At 42.2% G+C, this 22,833-nt stretch overlaps 1 protein-coding gene across 2 annotated transcripts in view; it reads right to left on the reverse strand.

Moving 5' to 3' along the window:
* LOC110486061 (egl nine homolog 1) overlaps positions 1-22,386 on the reverse strand; it is a 43,483-nt gene extending 21,097 nt beyond the window's left edge. The window contains exons 1-3 of one of the 2 annotated variants that reach the window (XM_036940708.1): positions 21,323-22,386; positions 3,707-3,826; positions 1,746-3,587 (exon numbers count right to left, since the gene is read on the reverse strand). In XM_036940708.1, coding sequence (XP_036796603.1) covers positions 3,540-3,587; positions 3,707-3,826; positions 21,323-22,114 — 960 coding nt within the window. In that variant the 5' untranslated portion in view covers positions 22,115-22,386 and the 3' untranslated portion in view covers positions 1,746-3,539. Of the gene's footprint in view, positions 1-1,745; positions 3,588-3,706; positions 3,827-21,322 lie in introns of those variants that run through there. The other variant, XM_021557379.2, reaches the window with a different exon arrangement.
* Positions 22,387-22,833: the final 447 nt, after the last annotated feature.

Raw genomic sequence — 22,833 nt, forward strand, 5'->3', positions numbered from 1 at the left:
CTGTGGATTTGCACAACCGAAGGATTTCTGTCAGAAAGTATCTCAATGAAGCTTATCTTTGTGCTTGTCATCCTCACCAAGGTCTTGCAGTCCGGAAGTCGTAACCGACTTCATGGATGAATACCGGGCAGATGGCAGACAGTGTGTATGGTGTCGTGTGGGCGAGCGGTTTGCAGGCATAAGATCGGGACAACGAAAACAATTGCATTTTATTGATTGCAATTTGAATGCACAGAGATACCGTGACAAGATCCTGAGTCCCATTGTCGTGCCATTCATCCACCGGCATCACCTCATGTTTCAGCACAATAAAGCACGGCACCATGTCACAAGGACCTGCACACAATTCCTGGAAGCTGAAAATGTCCCAGTTTTACATGGCTTGCATACTCACCAGCCAGTGGGACAACATTCCACATGCCACAATCAACAGCCTGATCAACTCTATGCGAAGGAGATGTGTTGCCCTGCATGAGGGAAAATGTGATCCACTCCCTTTCTTTTAAGGTATGTGACCAACAGATGCCTCTCTATATTCCCAGTCATGTGAAATCCATAGATTAGGGCCTAATTTATTTATTTCAATTGACAGATTTCCTTATATGAACTGTAACTCAGTAAAATCTTTGAAATTGTTGCATGTTGCGTTTATATTTTTCTTCAGTGTATTAGCAGCTATTAAGACCCACTGGAATTGTCTACCTCTTAGTCGAGTTCCTAATTATAAAACAGGTTGTTTGGATGCTGATTGGTTGATCTGAGGGCCAACAACTCCCGCAATATACCATGACGTGTTAATTCCACTGTCCCGCAGCCCAGGCAGGAAATTCATAAACTTAATCTCCCTTGGGGAAAAAATACTATTTGGTTTGCAACAGTTGTCTGCGTCATGTGCAACAATGTATCATTTGACAAATGCGATCTCTCCTGTGCCAGTAGGCTATCTAGCCCAAGAACGAACGTGAACCTAATAATTTACCATGGAAACCGTAAACACTCAGAATTCGATTCCGTCATTAACCAGCGCAGTGTAGGATATGTATTAAATATGTATTAATATTTATTAAATCCTTATTTATTGAAGTTCTTGTCTCATCATCGAATGCTATCTACATGTCAACGATTTGTTTAGCATAGCAACGTCGAATGAATATAATTAACGACTGGGCCAAAACATGAGAAAATAACTCACGACCAGTTCTTCCATTCGTGTGCCATCAACGGAAAACGTCACTATTAACATCACCAACTAGCTTGGTTAGCTTGGACTCGCCAACCATAATAGTTGTTGCCTCTGTAGGCCTATTGGATATTTATTAAGTCATTATTTATTGAGGTTATTGTCTCTCATCATTGAATCTCTGCTAACTACCTACATGCCAATGATTTGTTTAGCATATCTATGTTGAATGAATATAATTATTTGAATTAAGGACTGGGTAAAAACATGAGAAAACAACTAAAGACCAGCCAGCTAGGGGAGCAATTTCAGAATGCAAAACCAAATTTACTTGTAATGAATATTTTAATAAATATGTTGGCAAACATTTTCTAAAAGCAATAATGCCCACATACCCAGAAATTATCGTGTGACAACTCCCTCCAAGGGCTGTATCCCGGCCATTGGCTTCGCCTAGGGTCTCAGAACAGCCCTTGACGGGAGCTGTCTGACAATAATTCCCAGGTTCTCAGGTATTATTTTTTTAATAATTCCCAACCCCTGGTCCCCAACAGCACACATTTTTGTTGTAGCCCTGGACAAACTCACCTAATTCAACTAATTGAGGGCTTGATGATTAGTTGACAAGTTGAATCAGGTGTGCTTGTCCGGGGGTACTGGATGACTGGATGTTGGAAACACTGATGATGCATCTATTGATAGAACCTCAGCTGCTATCAACTTCTCCAGCATTCCACGGAGACCTGCAGCCATTCCATTTATGTGATATTCCAGAGCTAGCACACCTGATTTAACTCGTTAACTAATCATCAAGCCCTTGATTAGGTGAATCAGGTGTGCTGGTTCAGGGCTACAACAAAATGTTCTGGGTGTCCGATGGTGAGGCATTTGCAAGTTTACTGTCGTGCTCAGCAGGGCACACCATAGGCAAATTAAACAACAATAAATTCAAATCTGTGTCCTTATTGGAAAAGTTTAGGTAGTTCCTTGTTTCACTCCGATTTCTCCTTACTGAACATGACCCAGGTAAAATCTCTAAGTGGTCCTAATTTCATAATTAGCTGCTAATCTTACACCAGGCCTGTAGGGCAGTGAGACTGACAGCTTCTCTTCTGTTGAGTCTTACTAGGACCTTGGCTGCAGCCCTAATATACGACCCCACTAGCGGATTCCAAACTGATAACTCCCTATCCCCTTATTCACGTTCATTCTTTCAGATCTGAGAGAAGGGTCAGCAAAGGCAAAGATCAGGGGAAAAGAGAAGGGAGGGCGCTATCGGATTAGAATTAAGGCCCACAATGTCAGAGTGGGAGTGTGAGAGGAGCTGCCTGCCTGTCATCCCCATTCCAGCATAGTTTCCACCTGCAATCACAATGTTCTAGTGGTAGCCCTGGGGTTGGTTCTAGCAGTTACTGCCACTCCCTTTGGTGCATGAATGCCTGTGTGTGCGTGGGATTGTGAGCATTATTTGTGCAATTACATGAAAATGTAATAGCAGTGAGTGCCCACATTAGCTGTAAATTATGCAGACTGTGTCCATTACATGTTTTCCGTCCCAACAGGACTCCATAGTCAGCCGTGCTTCTGCCATCACTTGTCACACTGTAGCATGTATGGTTGCCATATTAGAACAGATTCACAAGGTGTTGTTGTCCATCAGAGGCTGTCCTTATATGGACACCATACATATGTTATGGAGTCAGTTACCTGACGACTCAAACTGAGTTCTTCCGCTGCTCTATCATTTGCTACACACTTCAGTCAGACTGCCATTGTTAAAGTCGTCTGTGGTGACGTCAAAATGAGGGGTGCTTTACAAAACAATGTCATCAGTGATTGGATCATCTCTAACCAATCAGAGTATCAAAGCCAATGATACATTTTCAAAATGACTTCTGGCTCTGGCCCAACCCACTGGTTTCTGGAGCAACGAGTTTCAGAAGCAAGGCAATGGAGTCATTGTACAGTATGTGTGGGATTCATCCATAGCGTGTCAGTACCTGTTTAGACACCCCCCTTTCCCCTCACTTTATCGATCAACACTTCTCCCCTCCGCATAAACTCATTTAGTGGGCTGGTTGGTGAACTTTGGAATTACATCCAGAAACTGGCATGGAATTTATTTAACTAGGCAAGTCAGTTAAGAACAAATTCTTATTTACAATGATGGCATGGAATTAACAAAGTCAATATACAAAGCCACAGTGTTGTTCCCAGCAGAGAAAACTGGTTGCAACGACGTCATTATGGCATCTTTGATGAATAGGCCTTTTTTTTAAGGAACCAGAAAAATAAGGAACAATATTTTTTTTTACTGGTTAGAATTTGACCAAAATATGTAGTCTTTCCCACGCCATCTTCATCTTGTAATGAAAAATACTTCTTTACCCGGTGAAGTCTCCACAAACTGAGAATCAGTTTACAACCAGAAAAAAGGCACATTTGGGGTTAGTAGCAGAAAACATTTAAACAAATAAACTAAATATTGGACATAAAGTTTGCTTTCAGTTCATTGTATTGACATACCTTAGCCTCCCAGTCTTTATTGAGATAGTAAATACATGTTACACATCTCCCATCGCCGTTAGGGTTATCCACATGACGTACATACCCAGTCCCGTCGCCTGGGTAACAGGCCACCATGGCCTGAAAAAGAACATGAGAAGGACATGTTAGGAGGAAATATTTTGGGTAGCCATTTTGACAGTGTTGTAAAAGTTGTCACAAGATAAAAATGCTTCCCAACAGTAGACATACTTTCAACACCTATTTCTGAGATGTCCATGCAAGTCAGCAATAAATTACACCGGTTGAGGATATCAATTGCAGATGCAATTCAGTTGCTTGGCTGTTGCTTCCAAATTCATTTTTAAATACATTTTGTGACAATCATTACAATGCATTTCACAACAAATGATTAACGCATAGCCAATTGTTTAAAGTGACCCCTTTTAACAGGCTATTCTATGTCACTTCAGAATACTTGCCTCCATGATTAGGCTACACTCTGGTAAAGCATATAAAAGAACAGCATATTTCCTATTATGAAATTGTCATGTCATTTAAGAAGTCTCGTTGATTCATAATTGATAATACTGCTGTTGAAATTCATATGTGTACAAAAAGTATATACAAAATTATTGCCGTTCAATGCATGCTAACAAAAAAGAGAATCACAAACAAAAAGGGGAGCTTGTTATTCATAATTGCTGATATGTGAAAGACGAGGCAGAGAGGAGATTGACACGCTTGCTGGGCTGATTTGAAAGGAAAGAGGCTAATTGGAGTAGCCGAGTTGTTTTTGCTGTGTCATCGGTCTGGCCTTTACTTCAAGTGTTAGAAAACAATGATTTATTATGTCGGTCTCTGGGTCACACGCACAAGTTGTTACGTAATAAACCGTGGGTGGGAAGAAAAAAAAAGCCAGCTGGATTATTTTTATACACAGATACATCCTCTTTATTTGTATTTTTTTTATAAATGGATACATCCTTTTGGTTCTCGGGTATTGCCACGGGACCGGGCCAAAGTGGAGGGACAAACACACACACACACACACACACACACACACACACACACACACACACACACACACACACACACACACGTATTTTGCTCAGTCATTGGAGATGTATAGTACTTCCAAGGACATAGGCTACAATTGAGTAGTCACAAAGTAGTATATTTTGTCAGACTTTATTTGGATAGTCCCATATAGATGATCTACATATCAAAAGAGATGGCACTGTGCTCTGATATTGATTCATTCATTGTTAGGAAAGAGCTTGCAAAAAAAGGCATTTCACTGTACTTGTGCATGTGACAATACAACTTGAAACTTGAAAGTACAGATGGTCAAACAAGGCAACAGTAAACATGTCGTCCCCCATGAATGATGCCGCACCCCCCTTGGTTCAATTAGTGTAATTTTATAAATGACAGATCTCTGTGGCAAGATGCATCATTCACCCAAGTTGAATCAAATTGGGCCAGTGGTGTCTGAGATATCGCATGGGTTAGCTAGACTCATTTCCATGAGCGTGTGTGCCAAATTTCACGTTGTTTTAGGTACTAGTCTGGAAAATATTGTGTTGAGAGACTTTTGTCCATAGATGCCACATTTTTTGCGTGAGTTGCATTTTAAGTGTTTTTTACAACATTCTAAAGGGTGGAAAATCCCTGGGTTCCTGAGGCAAATTTTAACTAGCTTGTTAAAGCGCCACCATCTCGACAATCAGTGTAATTTTGTAAATGCCGGATCTCTATGGCAAGACACATCATTCACGCAAATTTTCATCAAAATCAGTCCAGCGGTGCCTGAGAAATCGTGTGTGGCGAACAAACATACTGACGGAAGGGGACCCATTTAATCATGGGGGACAACTATCTGTTGATAAGCAATTGCTTGCTTAGGTTAAGATTAGGGCTAGGGTTAGTGGATAGTTACTTGAAATGTTGTTGACAGTTATTGAACTGTCAACTACTGAACATCTACAAATCATATACAAACCACTTATTTTGGACTATCCAAATAAAGTGTTACCGTATATATTTCATATCTAATCACAGAAACAGAAGACATTGATGCTACAAATCTCTTATCGGCAGACTCGGTTTTTCGGATGACTGCCTTGCCTGGTTCACCAATTACTTTGCAGACAGAGTTCAGTGTGTCAAATCGGAGGGCATGCTGTCCGGTCCTCTGGCAGTCTCTATGGGGGTGCCACAGGGTTCAATTCTCGGGCCGACTCTTTTCTCTGTATATATCAATGATGTTTCTCATGCTGCGGGCGATTCCCTGATCCACCTCTACGCAGACGACACCATTCTATATACTTCCGGCCCGTCCTAGGACACTGTGCTATCTAACCTCCAAACGAGCTTCAATGCCATACAGCACTCCTTCCGTGGCCTCCAACTGCTCTTAAACGCTAGTAAAACCATATGCATGCTTTTCAACCGTTCGCTGCCTGCACCCGCACGCCTGACCAGCATCACCACCCTGGATGGTTCCGACCTTGAATATGTGGACATCTATAAGTACCTAGGTGTCTGGCTAGACTCTAAACTCTCCTTCCAGACCCATATCAAACATCTCCAATCGAAAATCAAATCAAGAGTCGGCTTTCTATTCCGCAACAAAGCCTCCTTCACTCACGCCGCCAAACTTACCCTAGTAAAACTGACTATCCTACCGATCCTCGACTTCGGCGATGTCATCTACAAAATTGCTTCCAACACTCTACTCAGCAAACTGGATGCAGTTTATCACAGTGCCATCCGTTTTGTCACTAAAGCACCTTATACCACCCACCACTGCGACTTGTATGCTCTAGTCGGCTGGCCCTCGCTACATATTCGTCGCCAGACCCACTGGCTCCAGGTCATCTACAAGTCCATGCTAGGTAAAGCTCCGCCTTATCTCAGTTCACTGGTTACGATGGCAACACCCATCCGTAGCACGCGCTCCAGCAGGTGTATCTCACTGATCATCCCTAAAGCCAACACCTCATTTGGCCGCCTTTCGTTCCAGTTCTCTGCTGCCTGTGATTGGAACGAATTGCAAAAATCGCTGAAGTTGGAGACTTTTATCTCCCTCACCAACTTCAAACATCTGCTATCTGAGCAGCTAACCAATCGCTGCAGCTGTACATAGTCTATTGGTAAATAGCCCACCCATTTTCACCTACCTCATCCCCATACTGTTTTTATTTATTTATTTTTCTGCTCTTTTGCACACCAATATCTCTATCTCTACCTTTACATAACCATCTGATCATTTATCACTCCAGTGTTAATCTGCATAATTGTAATTATCTGCCTACCTTCTCATGCCTTTTGCACACAATGTATATATAGACTCCCCTTTTTTCTACTGTGTTATTGACTTGTTAATTGTTTACTCCATGTGTAACTCTGTGTTGTCTGTTCACACTGCTATGCCTTATCTTGGCCAGGTCGCAGTTGCAAATGAGAACTTGTTCTCAACTAGCCTACCTGGTTAAATAAAGGTGAAATAAAAAATAAAATAAAAAAAAATCTGTTACCATTCAATTCCAAAGTATGCAAACTGACAACACTCTGAATTCGACCTGCTTTCCAAACAATATCCCTGTCAAGTTCCTATAGCAAGTCCTCTTCAATTATGTTCTACAATAATCATAACTATGCTAAACTAATAACAGAATTCCGATAGGTCCTTAGACTGTCAACAAGGGCCAGAGTGTAATCCACCACCCCACAGGACTGTATGATACTATGACATGAGACTGCTTACACTGCCGTTTTTGTGTTTATTTGTGACCTGGAAGGCCTTCTGATCTCTTTTCCATCTGTGGAGGAGGGAGGAGGACGGAGGGGTGAGATGAGATGAGGGGAGAGGGGGACGGGGACGGGAGGCTGTTAACCACCAGGATGTTCTGCACGTCTCACGTTCACGCCGCTCTGCCAGGGTCATTTCCAGATGGTGGAAACCCCCTCGTCTTTTTATTTAAGAGAGGCCCGCACGCAAAAGAAAGGAAATCAAAGGGAGGAAAGGGGGTCGGAGGTCACAAAATCGGTCACCGGCGCTCTGGGTCAGACCTTGAGTCTAACTGGTATAGGCAGTGGTGACCATAGGTGTGTGTGTGTGTGTGTGTGTGTGTGTGTGTGTGTGTGTGTGTGTGTGTGTGTGTGTGTGTGTGTGTGTGTGTGTGTGTGTGTGTGTGTGTGTGTGTGTGTGTGTGTGTGTGTGTGTGTGTGTGTGTGTGTGTGTGTGTGTGTGTGTGTGTGTGTGTGTGTGTGTGGAAACCATGCCGTGAAGTGAAGGCCAGAGTTGGTGATAACCAATTATTTTTATTTTTTGCACAACAGAACAATCCATCCTAGAAAGTTTTGGAATGTCGAGGTCGGAACGTTGGGAACAAGGGCACGCGAAGATTTGAGGGAAAAAAATCTGCTTAGCTCATCAGGATAGGGCGGCAGGTAGCCTAGCGGTTAAGAGCATTGGGCCAGTAACTGAAAAGTCGCTGGTTCCAATCCTGAGCCGATTAGGTGAAAAATCTGTTGATGTGCCCTTGAGCAAGGCACTTAACCCTAAATGCTCCTGTAAGTCACTGGATAAGAGTTTTGGCTAAATGACGTTACATTTTTTGGGGATAAATGCTTAGATCTCGCTGCGCTCGCCCTCGGATTCCGTAGAGTGATCTCCACGCTGCAGCCGGCAGTCAGTGACAGGCTACGCATGACAGATGACAGCCCCCACAATCCATTATTCCAACCATTAGTGCTGTGCAAGAGCGATTTCCATCGAGAGAGGGCATGTGAATGGAGAGAAGGGCAGGTGAGGGGGTTGGCAGCCATACCGCCTTCATACAGACAGTGCCCATACTAAACCTGGGGTTGCAAAATTCCGGAAACTTTCAATAACTTCCCTGGTTTTCTAGAAATCCTGTTTGGAGGATTACAGATTTTCTGCTTATTCGCTCCTGAATCTGGGAATCCTCCAACTGAGATTTTGGGAAAACCAGAGAACTGATTTAAAGTTCCAAGAATGTTGCAACCCTACACATACCTTATTATGACACAACAGCAGTCTACAAAATACAAGAAACATCTTATAGTGTAAGCACTTAATATGCATAACAAGACTGTTAAGGGGGTTGAGAGTCATTTGGTAACTGTGACCTGAAATTTCTGCTCGTTACTTTACTTTCCAGATGTTTAATGAACGCTTTATGTTAACAAAGTTGGTGATCAGTTACATTGTCTTCCGCACTGCTGCAAGCAGACGTGACAAAGCCAATGTATGCGTTATGGACTAGAAATGTATTGGAGCGAGGTACTCGCTTACTGTAGGCACAATGCATAAATGGGTCACAGCTCTGAACTGTATAAGGCCACATAAATGGAATAGGCTATATTGCACTTGTAGGCATTGCGCACAATACACTTCAACACTCCAGTCTTGCACACTTGGAGTGAGTGTGTCTGTATCTGAGTGAGTGTATCTGTATCTGAGTGTAAATGTCTGAGTATTCCTGTGTTTGTGTGTCTGAAGGTGAGGGTGTCTGTGCATATTTCAGTCTTTCTGTGTAATTGCATGGTTTGAAAATGAGTGTGTGTCTGTGTGAATTCACCTCAGTGAGTGTGTCAGTGTGTGCGTGAGAATGGTCTGCTGCTCTCTCATCCTGCTCGATCTCTCACACGCGCCACCTCCAGAGTAGGGTTGGGTAGTATCCAGATTTTCATATCGTGATACCATCCTTCTCTCATTCCGGGATATTACCAGCATAGCACACAAGCGGGAGCTAAAAACGCAAGAAAAGCTAATTGGCCTTCTATTACCAGAATGCTAACAACATTAGCACAAAAAAAAAATCAAAGACACTGCTAACTGCTAATGAGTGAAAAACAAACAAACTAATTGCAAAGGGAAATCGAAAGTCAAGAGAAATTGAGAAATTATGTAATAAGAGAAATAAGAGAAATAGTGCAAATGAACAAAGTTGTGATGCATGCTTTTCTGAAGGAAGAGCAGCATGTGAACACTGAAAAATGGAGGAGGGAAAAACATGCTAATAGGAAGCACAGGGGAAGAAATGTAGCTGTGCAAATAACTCATCCAGAGTTTGACTTCTGGCAGAAAGGCATTATGAGATATCTGGTGAATTACATACAAGTGTAACTTCATCACCTCACGTGCGCCGCACAACTGAGACTCGCCGATATACATAGAACACTATGGACTCACCGGCTCCTGCTGTGCTATTTAAAAATAAACACACGACACACGACCGGCTCATCTGACAGGTAAAATGAAGAACTCAATCTGCTTTATCTCCTAACGTATAACACAAGTTGACTGCAGGGAGGTACAAATATTCACATTTATTGAAAACTTAATAGAAATTGTTGACAGTATTGAAAAACCATCCTGTGGCTTTGTCCAATATACCACAGGAGGTTGGTGGCACTTTAATTGGGGAGGACTGGCTTGTGTTAATGGCTGGAGCGGAATTAGTGGAATTATAGCTGTTCTGTAACGACAGACGCTGGGTGACGAGATGCAAGTACAGGGTGTGGATTTAATAATAAATTGACATGAAACAAAACAAGAACAGCATCTGGACAGGAGAAACATTAACATCAATGCTGACTCGGGAATGAAACTGAGGAAGTGACAAATATAGGGGAGGTAAATGACGTGATGGAGTCCAGGTGAGTCCCATAATTAAGCGCAGGAGAGCGTAACGATTGTGGCAAGTGTGCGTAATGAGTGAACTGGTGACCTCAAGCACTGGAGAGGGGTAGCTGGAGCAGACGTGGCAGTACCCCGTCCTCTAGGGGTGACACCTGGCGTCCTACCTGAGCGAGCCTGGTGGGCCGGCCGAGGTGTGGGAGCCCGACGAGCCGGCCGAGGCTTGCGAAACTCTCAAGCCAGCTGAGGCATCCCCGATTTGGTCGGTAGCGGCACCCGGACCCAATGTCACCAACAAAAAATAAATAAATAACAAAAAAACTCTGCTTCCAATTGGTGAGTCAGGATTCTGTAACGGTTCTGTAAGAACAGACGCCGGGCGCGAATTGAAAGTACAGGGTGTGGATTTAATAATAAATAGACATGAAACAAAACAAGACCAGCGTCTGGACAGGAGAAACATAACATCAATGCTGACTTGGTAAATGAGGTAAATGACGTGATAGAGTCCATGTGAGTCCCATAATTAAGCGCAGGTGCGCGTAATGATGGTGGCAGGTGTACGTAATGGTGAGTGAACTGGTGACCTCGAGCACCGGAGAGGGGGAGCTGGAGCAGACGTGACAGGAACGGTATCAAATATATCAAGCACATTCTTTCCATGTGTTTGATGCCATTCCATTTGTTGCGTTCCAGCCATTATTATGAGCCGTCCTCCCTTCAGCAGCCTCCACTGCAGTATACGGTATAAACGGTATACTGCCCAAGTTACTCCAGGGTGAAGAGTGGCTGAACTGATCTAAACTCGGCGGTGGCTGTGTCGGCAGCTGGAGCCCATCCAGACAGGATTTATTTTAATGATCGCGCTACGTGCGGTGCGTGAGGCTGCCTGTCTGTCTTCTAGCTGGCTGCTGTTCCTCTATTGGGGAGTGGGGACCTGCCCTGGCACTAGAAGAGCATCCAGGCCAGGCTCAACCGGTGTTGGAGTAAACACATTTGTTATGGTCAAAGGGAGGGAGGTTAGCGAGCCAATTGAGGATTGAGACAGACATGCACAACCCCCGCAGTGTGCAGTTTACGTTTAATGAGTTACTGTATGACACAGACACTTAAGTGTTGTTTGAGATGGAGGTCCTGAACTGCCTTCAAAGTGACCTTTTAAAGTGAGACTGACTTTCACGTCGGTTGTGCACTGTTTTATGCCTTAAGCTAGATTTACTTAAAGCAGCTGTTTTAAAAAGCAACTGTTTTCACTCTTTCAATGCAACTTCACTTATAACAGGAAGCAACTCATCCATGTTTGAAATTGCATGCAATATCCAATTCAATCATAGTCAATAAATATGCTCTTCTTTACGGCAGTGTTCTACAATTTAGGTCCTGGGGACCACCAAGGGTGTGGACATTTAAGTTCTATCCCAGAGCTACACACACCACATTAAAACGTATCAGGGGCGTGAATGTGCAAAAGCAGTGGGTCCCCTAAGATCACGACAGAAGAGCATTGCACTACTGTAAGAATTTGCTACAACAAGTCGTGCCATCATATCAAAGCTTTCTGTGCAGCTGGAGACGAAAGTCGGTAGCCCCACTCCAACCATTGGTAAAGCTTATTTCAGAAGCACATGAGAACCCATTTGGACCAGGATTCATTTGGTTTTCACATACCAGCTGCAGCACAGATAAGGAGTTCAAGCACTCAAGGATCCAAAAAAAAGGACGTTGCTATGATGTGAACATTTCTTAAATAACCTCTCAAGCAGAGTAACATAAAACTCTTATTTCCTGTCAGTTTCAGACTGTACTGAGGGGGACTTTCCACAGGGAGTCTACAGTGCCACTGTGAGTTCTGGGCGACTGGAGGAGCCTTGGTCTTCTGAATTAAAACAACGGGGCAAAACCGTCTCTCCTTAGTCTGTGCATCTCCACCTTAGAATGTAAAGAGAGGCATTGGGCATTTCCTAGAGCTCCAGCACCGACCCACCACCAGGGAGGAAGTATAGGCTGACAGACCCAGAGACACCAGGGTCGTGCTCATTAGGGCATGCAACGGAAAACAATTTTTGCCACGAAAAATGAAAATGTGTGTTTCTTATTGGACGCTGACCCTGTTCTCAGCCTGTTCTCAGCCTGTTTTGTTTACATTCCCTAAATTGCTGTTTTAGCACCCATTAGCCTTTATCTCCTTAGCCTGTGAGGGTCAACCCGTTGCATCGCTGCCTGTCCAAACAAGCCCCTAAATTAATCAATAGCGCTTCCTAGACAGGAGTAAAATGGCGAGAAAACTGCCAGGACTGGTTCAAACAACCCTAACGCAGCCTGTAACTCACCAAAGGCGTTTGGATTTTTTTTATGTGACCTGAGTTAACCAGTATAGACAACCAGGAGGAATTATGCCATTAGTTTCCCATTACCACGTGTGGACCACTGCATTTTGTAGGTCCCCATAAGTAAGATTCTTTAGGAAGCACAGGTGGATCCAAAATGTAGGCAATGGGCCATGTTAAGGGGAAAGGGATAGTGTACAATTATTTGCCTAGTAACTTGAGCATTTTCTCATTGTCTAGTAGGTGCTAACATGCTATTGTGCTAATGGTCAGAGAAACCAGCATGGCCCTGCTGCCTGTATCAGTTTCTGCAGGAAGTACTGCTTCGGCGCTTCTGGAAACATCCTGTTGTAGTGCACGGCCACAGATGACACAGGGACCAGCTGCATTGAACTGTTGCCAATTTCCTTGAATGTGTACAAAAGTGTATCTGGTGTTGTGCATTTTCCAAATATCGTCTAGTATCTTCCATTTGTTCCCAACGGAAAAAGTCTATCAATTGCAGTTGACATGTCCTTTGAACTGTCAAACAGAAAAGTACACAGGAAGTTCTCCTAAGCAATTTTAACACCCACAGTGTTCAAATAAACACTTTCAACATGTACATATAATTATCCGGGAAAGCGTTAAATTAAAACTTTAGCGTGTTAGGCTCCAAACACTTTGGGTGATAATGTATATTTCAAAATAGTGACAAGAGACAACACATAGATGTGCAATATTTGGGGGCAAATAAGTCAAAGCCTTGCAATCACAGAAAGGGAACATTTTCTTATCCTTTAAGACCTTGACAGAGTGCATTTGTGCAAAGTCCCAGGACCTCTGGAAAACAATCAATAAGGAAACAATAATGTAAAAAAAAAAAAATGTTAGCTGATACAGCAGGTCCCAGGACCGCTGGAAAACAATCAATAAGGAAACAATAATGTCATATATTTATTTTTTTGTTAGCTGATACGGCAGGGGAGTCTGAATACTCGCCGCACAATATCATGGTCAGTCTGTTTATTTTCCTACTGTTTAGGCCTAACACCCGGAAAATGTTCAAATGAAACCTTCAGGCCTGGACACTACTCTGCTTCTCACAAACTAATGACTGAGGCAAACGTCCAATTATTATAGAAAATAAACAAGCTTGCAGGGCGGATTACTTCCTATCAAATTTCTCTTGAAAGCCCCATCTGTACTCTAGGTAGAGGATTGTTTTCCTTTAAGATCCTACCATAGTGTTATTTCCAGTGTAGTATTGCTGTAATTTCATATTACTTTGAGATCTTGACACCAGATACCAATTCTAGTAACCACAAAAGCCAGGCTTTGCTTGTAGTGAAATGTTGTGTTTGCATTCCCCACGTCAACAACTGAACCAATCATTATAGATAGAAGATACATCACATCAAGACACAGAGCATGTTAGGGTTCCAAAAGCAACATTCTCAGAGTAGTTTAGACGTTTTTGGTTTGGTTAGACACTCGGATATAAAGTTCACAGACCTTGAATCTGGGGCTTGCGTGACAAGCAAGCAGAGCTGCACTGTTTTCCACAAAGTTGAGCTTCATGCGTGCGTCTGTCTGTGTGTAGGGCCTGATAAGGGAAGCCCTCCAATCTACAGTCCAAACAGTCACGGATCTATCAGGGGTCGTCCTTCTTCACAGCTGTGACGAAACAAGTCACCTTGCTAGCCAACAGTGTGGAGAGAACTACAGCAGCTCGAAGGGTTCAGAGACACACACCCAAACAAAACCCATCAGTAACTGACACATCAGTGTATTTTTTTCTCTATTGGTCAAACAACTTAAAGTAATGGAATATGTAGCATCTGCCCGGAGGTGCTCTTGAGCCAAAGGAAGTACCCTAAATGGACAGAAATAACCCATTGTCCAGAAATGACCTCATTGGACAGAGTGGCACATCACAACCATGAGAAAAAGCATACATTGTTTCCCTAATACTATTAAATGGATGTGTGATTTCATAAAACAGGAAATGAATTTATTAACGTATAATATGCATATGAAACATGCAGACAACATCCAAGCCAAAATGTTACTTAAACAATGACAAAACTAAACTTCCATAGTGTATCTTTAAGGCAATTGTCCTCTAAAACAAAACACAACCTTTTTGAGGCATGGGCGCAAAGCTGACGGTAAAGGGGCGTTTCTCGCATGCAGGAAATGTGAAGGTCGTCCTGGCGATGGATGACTCAAATACAGCCTATCAGTAGCATTGGGTGCAGCCTGCCAGGAAGTCCCTGTTTAAAGAAATGGACTCTAGTTTTTATATCAGAGGGTTCAGAACAATAGAGAGAGAAGATACACAGCAGTTTGGCTGTGGGCCTGGGGACTGCAATGAACCCCTGGCGAGAACCTATAAGGGCCACAACAGATGCATTAGTCCTCCCGAGGTGGACAGATTGTGGAATGAAGTAGAGTTTGGCAGTAGAGTACCATTTACAGCTGGTGAGAGAGGCACAAGGGGCAGCAATGCAACTCAATCGAAGGTATTCAAATTGCTTTGCATTTAATAATTTTCCATTGTTTTGTAAAAATTGCATCACCTGTCAACCGGTTAACAGTACACACCAACTCTGTATATAGAATGGTTAAGACTTCAAAGTTTGCCAAGAGATTAGACTTAATGAGTGCATACTAGCCTTGTGGTTCAACTGGTGTGTGTGGATAGACTGGAGGAATAACACAGTACTGTATTATAACCCTAGAACAGTTCTGTCTGGTGGAGGGGTGAAGACTGATCTCACACACAAGTATAGGTTACGTTCCTGCCCGACTAGATGTGTACCAATGGTTGTGTGCCACATCATTAACTGTGCAGTCGGGCATCAGATGGCTATATCATATGATGTGGTTAGCTTATATGTTTATACATATCCAAGCGTAGTAAGGTCTGGCATGTAAATGAAGCAATAAAGTCAGGCAGGAACTCAATCATAAAGTAGGGGACGCATCGGAACCAACGATCAGTCCAACACCGTCTGTGGTCGACCATTGCTCACAGGTGTATGCCTCACCCTCGCCGTTAGTTGGACGTGAGCGATTGGCCGTCATTCCCAAATTCATGTATAATCTTGTTCAGGGCGGACAAAGGGTAAAGAGTAGTCAGTGGCCAGCCAACGCTGAATCCTTTCTGTTTTAGGCTTAACACTTTTGACTGCCCCCTACGTTCTTGACTTTTCCTAAATAAGTGTTAGAATGGTTATCCCCCGTTTCCCCTGCTTCTCCCAACAGTTGAAAGGGGGGGGGGGGGGGGAATACCTAGTCAGTTGTACAACTGAATGCCTTCAACTGAAATGTGTCTTCCGCATTTAACCCAACTCCTCTGAATCAGAGTGGTGCAGCGGATTACCTTAATCAACATCCACATCTTCGGCGCCCGGGGAACAGCCTTGCTCAGGGGCAGAACGACAGATGTTTACCTTGTCACACCTTTCGGTTACTGGCACAACGCTCTAACCACTACGCTACCTGCCATGCCCATCACCCCAATAATTGACTCGACACTAAACCTGAACTATACCGAAACTGATTTCACACATATAACAACAGATTAAATAAATGAAGTAAAGTATAATGGGGGAAAAGGGGGTAAATGGGTTGATGAGCGAGGGAAAGCGAACAATGTATAATTATGTAATCACCAACTGTGAATAAAGAACAGGACGGGCCATTCTATTGTATTGATCTGTCCTAATTATAATCTACAAAATGGTATGTACCCTATATCAGGGTTGGCAAGGGGAGAAATGTCACCATGGACAATTTCTTCACTGCACTGTCAATGGCAGTGTTTTTATACACTTTTGCAAATGTAAAAAATAAAAAACCTGAAATATCACATTTACATAAGTATTCAGACCCTTTACTCAGTACTTAGTTGAAGCACCTTTGGCAGCGATTACAGCCTCAAGTCTTCTTGGGTATGACGCTACAAGCTTGGCACACCTGTATTTGGGGAGTTTCTCACATTCTTCTCTGCAACTCTGTCAGGTTGGATGGGGAGCGTCGCTGCACAGCTATTTTTAGGTTCTGGCTGGGGCACTCAAGGACATTCAGAGACTTGTACTGAAGCCACTCGTGCATTGTCTCGTGCATTGTCTTGGCGGTCATTGTCCTGTTGGAAGTTGAACCTTCAGTCTGAGGTTCTGAGCGCTCTGGAGCAGGTTTGCATCAAGGATCTCTCTGTACTTTGCTCCGTTCATCTTTCCCTCTATCCTGACTAGCCTCCCAGTCCCTGCCGCTGAAAAACATACCCACAGCATGATGCTGCCACCACCATGCTTCACCGTAGAAATGGTGCCAGTTTTCCTCCAGACGTGACGCTTGGCATTCAGGCCCAAGAGTTCAATCTTGACCATAAAATCTTGTTTCTCATAATCTGAGAGTCCTTTAGGTGCCTTTTGGCAAATTCCTTTTACTGAGAAGCGGCTTCCGTCTAGCCACTCTGCCATAAAGGCCTGATTGGTGGAGTGCTGCAGAGATGGTTGTCCTTCTGGAAGGTTCATCTCCACAGAGGAACTCTGAGCTCTGTCAGAGTGAACATCGGGTTCTTGGCCACCTCCCTAACCAAGGACGTTCTCCTCCGATTGCTCAGATTGGCTGGGCGGCCAGCTCTAGGAAGAATCTTGGTGGATTCAAAACTTCTTCCATTTAAGAATGATGGAGGTCACTGTGTTCTTGGGGACCTTTAATGATGCAGACATTTTTTGGTACCTTTCCCCAGATCTGCGCCTCGACACAATGCTGTCTCGGAACTCACAGCAAAGGGTCTGAATACTTACGTAAATAAGGTATCTGTTTTTTATTTTTAATACATTTGCAAACATTTCTAAAAACCTGTTTATGGGGTATTATGTGTAGATTGGTAAAAAAAAATATATTTAATACATTTTACAATAAGGCTATAACGTAACAAATGTGGAAAAAGTCAAGGGGTCTGAATACTTTTCGAATGCACTGTGTGTCAAGCAAGTGAAAAGTATGACGATTTTTGTCAACTGTTGGACAACCGATAACAGCTAAATAAAATCCAAATTATGCAATTGTGTGACGACGCACACAATGTGAGCATGAGCTGACAATAATTAACTATTTTTGACTGCTGTCATAGACACTTATATTCATTATAATGCCATTATTGCTTTTCTGATGATTTGTACAATTTATCAAGGTTACTTGTCGCTTATAATGATGTTTAGGCTACTGATGTTTTAATCATTTGACCACGCATCTTGCTGACTGTGTGTCTTGGTGGTTGGGGCATTTATCTTATTTTGCCATTATAAACAGAAGCTGTTACCGAGTTCGAACACATATGCTTTCTGTTTCATTGTTGTAACAATGGCACTCCACAAAAAAAATTGATTCACCACTTGAATTTGGGTGTTTTCTGTTTTTACATACAGTAACATAAACTAATGGAAATGCTGTAGTGTTATTTGAAATAAAATAACAATTGTATTCTAATGTTACCCAAGGCCTTCATAAACACAATCAAATTATAATGTTTGCCATATCATATATGAAATGTATGAATTACACTGTTAGAGTGTTGCAGTCAGAATCACTCCTCATTCGCTTGAACGGGGTTCCTCGAGGCCCAGCGGTTCTAGTGTTAAGAGGGAGAGGTTGTTGTGTGGGAGTGTGGCACATTGGTAGTGCTGTAGTCCCCCAAGCACATATGGCCAATAATTGCATGAAATCAAATCCCGCCACCACTTTCCTCATGAATAAACTGAAAAACATACGTTAGGACGACAGAGCTCCATTGTCCTTACAAAGAAAAAGGAGGTAGTGATGGAGGGAAAGAGAATCTGGACTCTTTAGTAATTCTCTCTGTTTTTTTGTCAAAAGACTCAAATATCCTAGCATATGGAAAGTAGCATATCGTAGTAATAGTTTAAGTCTTCATAAATGTATGTAATATTAAATGAATTTAAACAATATAATAATCACCAAGTAATTTTGTTGTGAGTAACACTGATTTTGTTTTGTTTCAAGCAGTGGTGTAAAGTACTTAAGTCAAAAATACTTTAAAGTACTTTATATATTGTTTCCAGTGTAAATAGTAAAGTAAACGCAACATGTAAAGTGTTGATCCCATGTTTCATGAGCTGAAATAAAACATTCCAGAGATGTTCCATATGCGCAAAAAGTGTATGTCTCTCAAATGTTGTGCACAAATTTAGTTCACATCCATGTTAGTGAGCATTTCTCCTTTGCCAAAATAATCCTATGCCCTCCCAGGCCCACCCATGGCTGTACCCCTGCCCAGTCATGTGAAATCCATAGATTAGGGCCTAATGAATTTATTTAAATTGACTGACTTCCTTATATGAACTGTAACTCAGTAAAATCTTTGAAATTGTTGCATGTTGCATTTATATTTTTTGGTCAGTAAATATTTTTGACAACCTTTACTTCAGTACATTCCTAAAGAAAATAATGTACTTTTTACTCCATACATTTTCCCTGACACCCAAAAGTTACATTTTGACAGGAAAATGGTCCAATGTATGCACTTATCAAGAGAACATCCCTGGTCATCCCTACTGCCTCTGATCTGGCGGACTCACGAAACACAGATGCTTTGTTTGTAAAGAATGTCTGAGTGTTGGGAGTGTGCCCCTTGCTATCCCTAAATAAAATAAATAAAACATTTGACAATTGTGCTGTCTGGATTGCTCAATATAAGGAATTTTAAATAATTTACACTTTTACTTTTGATAATTAAGTATATTTTAGCAATTACATTTACTTTTGATACTTAAGTATATTTAAAACTTTGTAATTTACTGGGTGACTTTCACTTTTACTTTTGTCATTTTCTATTAAGGTACCTTTCTTTTAGTCAAGTATGACAATTGAGTACTTTTTCCACCACTGGCATGCAATGTGCACTATTCAATTACTATTTTCCCCCATTAAAAGACTGTTATTTGACTGAATGACGCAGGGACCAGCTGGAGAAAGGGGGGGGGGGCTTGTGAGCTCTCTGCAGGATGGGGGTAGTGTGTGTAGGCTCCTTAGTACATTCAGAACTCTTGGTGTAAGGTGTGAGGTGTTGGACTGACAGACTCAGGGACACGGGTTCCTGTCCATATCAGGGCTACTTTCCAAATTTTCGTTCATACATTGCATTCAGAAATTTTTCAGACCCCTTGCCTTTTTCCACATTTTATTACGTTACAGCCTTATTCTAAAATGTATTAAATTAATGTTTTTCTTCCTCAATCTACACCACAATACCGCATAATCACAAAGTGAAAACAAATTTTAAGAAATGTATGCTAATTTATTACAAATAAAAAACAGAAATACTTTAATTACATACGTATTCAGACCCTTTGCTATGAGACTTGAAATTGAACTCATCCTGTGCATCCTGTTAACATTGATCATCCTTGAGATGTTTCAACAACTTGTAGTCCCCCTGTTTTAAATTCAATTGATTGGACATGATTTGGAAAGGCACACACCTGTCTATATAAGGTCCCACAGTTGACCAGTTCATGTCGGAGCAAAAATGTCTGCAGCATTGAAGGTCCCCAAGAACAGTGGCCTCCATCATTCTTAAATGGAAGTTTGGAACCACCAACAATCTTCCTAGAGCTGGCCGCCCAGCCAAACTGAGCAATCGGGGGAGAAGGGCCTTGATCGGGGAGGAGACCAAGAACCCGATGGTCACTCTGACAGACCTCCTGAGTTCTTCTGTGGAGATGGGAGAACCTTTCGGAAGGACAACCATCTCTGCAGCACTCCACCAATCAGGCCTTGTTGGAGTTTTCCAAAATGCAGGATCAAGGGAATGATGAACAGAGCAAAGTACAGAGAGATCCTTGATGAAAACCTGTTCCAGAGCGCTTAGGACTGGGGTGAAGGTTCACCTTCCAACAGGACAACAACCCTAAGCACACAGCCAAGTCTCTGAATGTCCTTGAGTGACCCAGCCAGAACCCGGACTTGAACCCGATCTAACATGTCTGGAGAGACCTGAAAATAGCTTTGCAGCGAAGCTCCCCATCCAACCTGACAGAGCTTGAGAGGATCTGCAGCGAAGAATGGGAGAAACTCCCCAACTACAGGTGTGTCAAGCTTATTGCGTCATACCCAAGAAGACTCGAGGCTGTAATCGCTGCCAAAGGTGCGTCAACAAAGTACTGAGTAAATGGTCTTAATACTCATGTAAATGTTATACTTCCATTTTTTTTATACATTTGCAGATTGATGAGGGAAAAAAACATTTAATCCATTTTAGAACGTCTGTAAAGTAACAAAATGTGGAAAAAGTCAAGTGCTCTGAATACTTTCCGAATGCACTGTTTAAAGCCTATGCTTATTCCATATTATTTTAAGAATAGGCCTATCTGTTATTATAATATTATATGTATTATATATTCTTATAGTAGAATTAATATGATACCATATTCATATTATTATTATTACACATTTAAAAATATTGTATTATTGTTTTCAATATTATGATTATTATGTTGCTGCAAAAATAAATGCTTAAGACTTTCATAACTTTTAAATATGCCTACATGGAGAAGATAAATAACTATTTCAATAAGTTAAAATCTAATAATAATGTGCTACTCACTTTCAGTGTTTACTTACTTTCGTCCTTCCATTTATTCTGTAGTTTCCCAGTTTACCATTACAGTGTCGGACCATGTCGTCCATGCGACTCATGAGAAAGGCTACCTTCTCACAACCAGGTTCTCTTCCTTCAGTCCAGGTTATTTTGTCTCCTCGTATATCTTTAGTGGAGTCGCTTCTTTGACTAACCAACTGCCCATCAGTAAATTTACCAGTCTTGTGGAGGGCTCTCACATCCTCCAAAATGCTCAGTCCAGTCTCTTCTCCAAGGAAATTGTCAACAACACAAATGCCATGCTTATTCATACATGGAACAATATAGTCCATAGCCAGTTTTTGCGGGGGGGACATCGTTTGTCCGTTGGTCTTAGAGCTGAGTTTAATTCCTTCCCCAGTCTGCTTGCTGTCAGTCACACTACCCGAGCGAGTTGCTGAAGTGATCAAATCTTTCATTCTTTCGCCACCTGCAGGCGGATTTGAAAGCCCAGTGTTTGTGGTGCTCTGAGAAGCTTTTTTACTCTGTTGTTCTGTGCTTTTCTTTTTTAGCTGCTTGTCTTGCCCTCCTTTCGCAGTCCGTGCGGGCTGTTGTGTTGATTCGGGCTGTGGCTGACACTGTGGTTTCTCGGCCTCTCTACAAAACTGCTTGTGCTTCTTCCAGTCCGCTTTCTGGTGTTCTTTACTACAGTAGAAAGAGTTCCGACACCGTCCACATTTAAGCAGGTTTTCCATCTTTCCACAAAGCTCACAATACTGCTGGTCCATGTCCAAATCGGTCCCGGCGGCCCTTTCCTTTACGCTCTCTCTCTCCATGCTTATACAAGAGCGAATGCCACTTTAAACCGAGGTATTTTCACGCGCTTCTACCGTGCAAGTTTAGAAGGCTCCTGAAACAATACAAACGAAACCGGAGAGCGGGGGCTCCCAGGTAAATCATTGAATCACGCGGTGACTTGCTCTCCTTTTGGGTTTCGTAGTAGATAAAATACTCTTTGAACGCGACATAACAAATTGTCTGACTCTTGTTTGCAGTGTGACGTTCTGGTCGAGTCGCATGGCGACGACGCACGGTACACCCCCCAACCCCCCCAACTCACTCCACACGTAGCCCAAAGTAACCCAACCCCTGGCGTCAGCATAACGAGGGCATGGCCAACCGTTAAGGGCCAAGGCCCATTCATAAGGTTGAAACAAAGAGTGCAGTATTTTTTCAAATTAGTTGTTGTTTTTGTCATTCAAATCATTATTAACTATAACCACTCATTATTTTATATTTTCAGTTAAAGTTAAAGTGGTTGTTTACATATGCATGTTATGTTTAATGCTTATGAATGTGTTTCTAAGTTATGAATGTGTTATGAAGTCCTTAGGTACATTTCATGATTTGATGTTCCCAATATTCTTCTCATCATTAAATAGAAAGTGTTTCGACCTGCAATGAAGCTTTGTTAATTTGCAATATGTCTTTCATCAAATTTACTTTTTATACTAGGATAAAGATTGAACTTATTAGCCTAACATAAAAAACGGCA

Source organism: Oncorhynchus mykiss, chromosome 13 (genome assembly GCF_013265735.2).
Source record: "Oncorhynchus mykiss isolate Arlee chromosome 13, USDA_OmykA_1.1, whole genome shotgun sequence".
Taxonomy (NCBI): domain Eukaryota; kingdom Metazoa; phylum Chordata; class Actinopteri; order Salmoniformes; family Salmonidae; genus Oncorhynchus; species Oncorhynchus mykiss.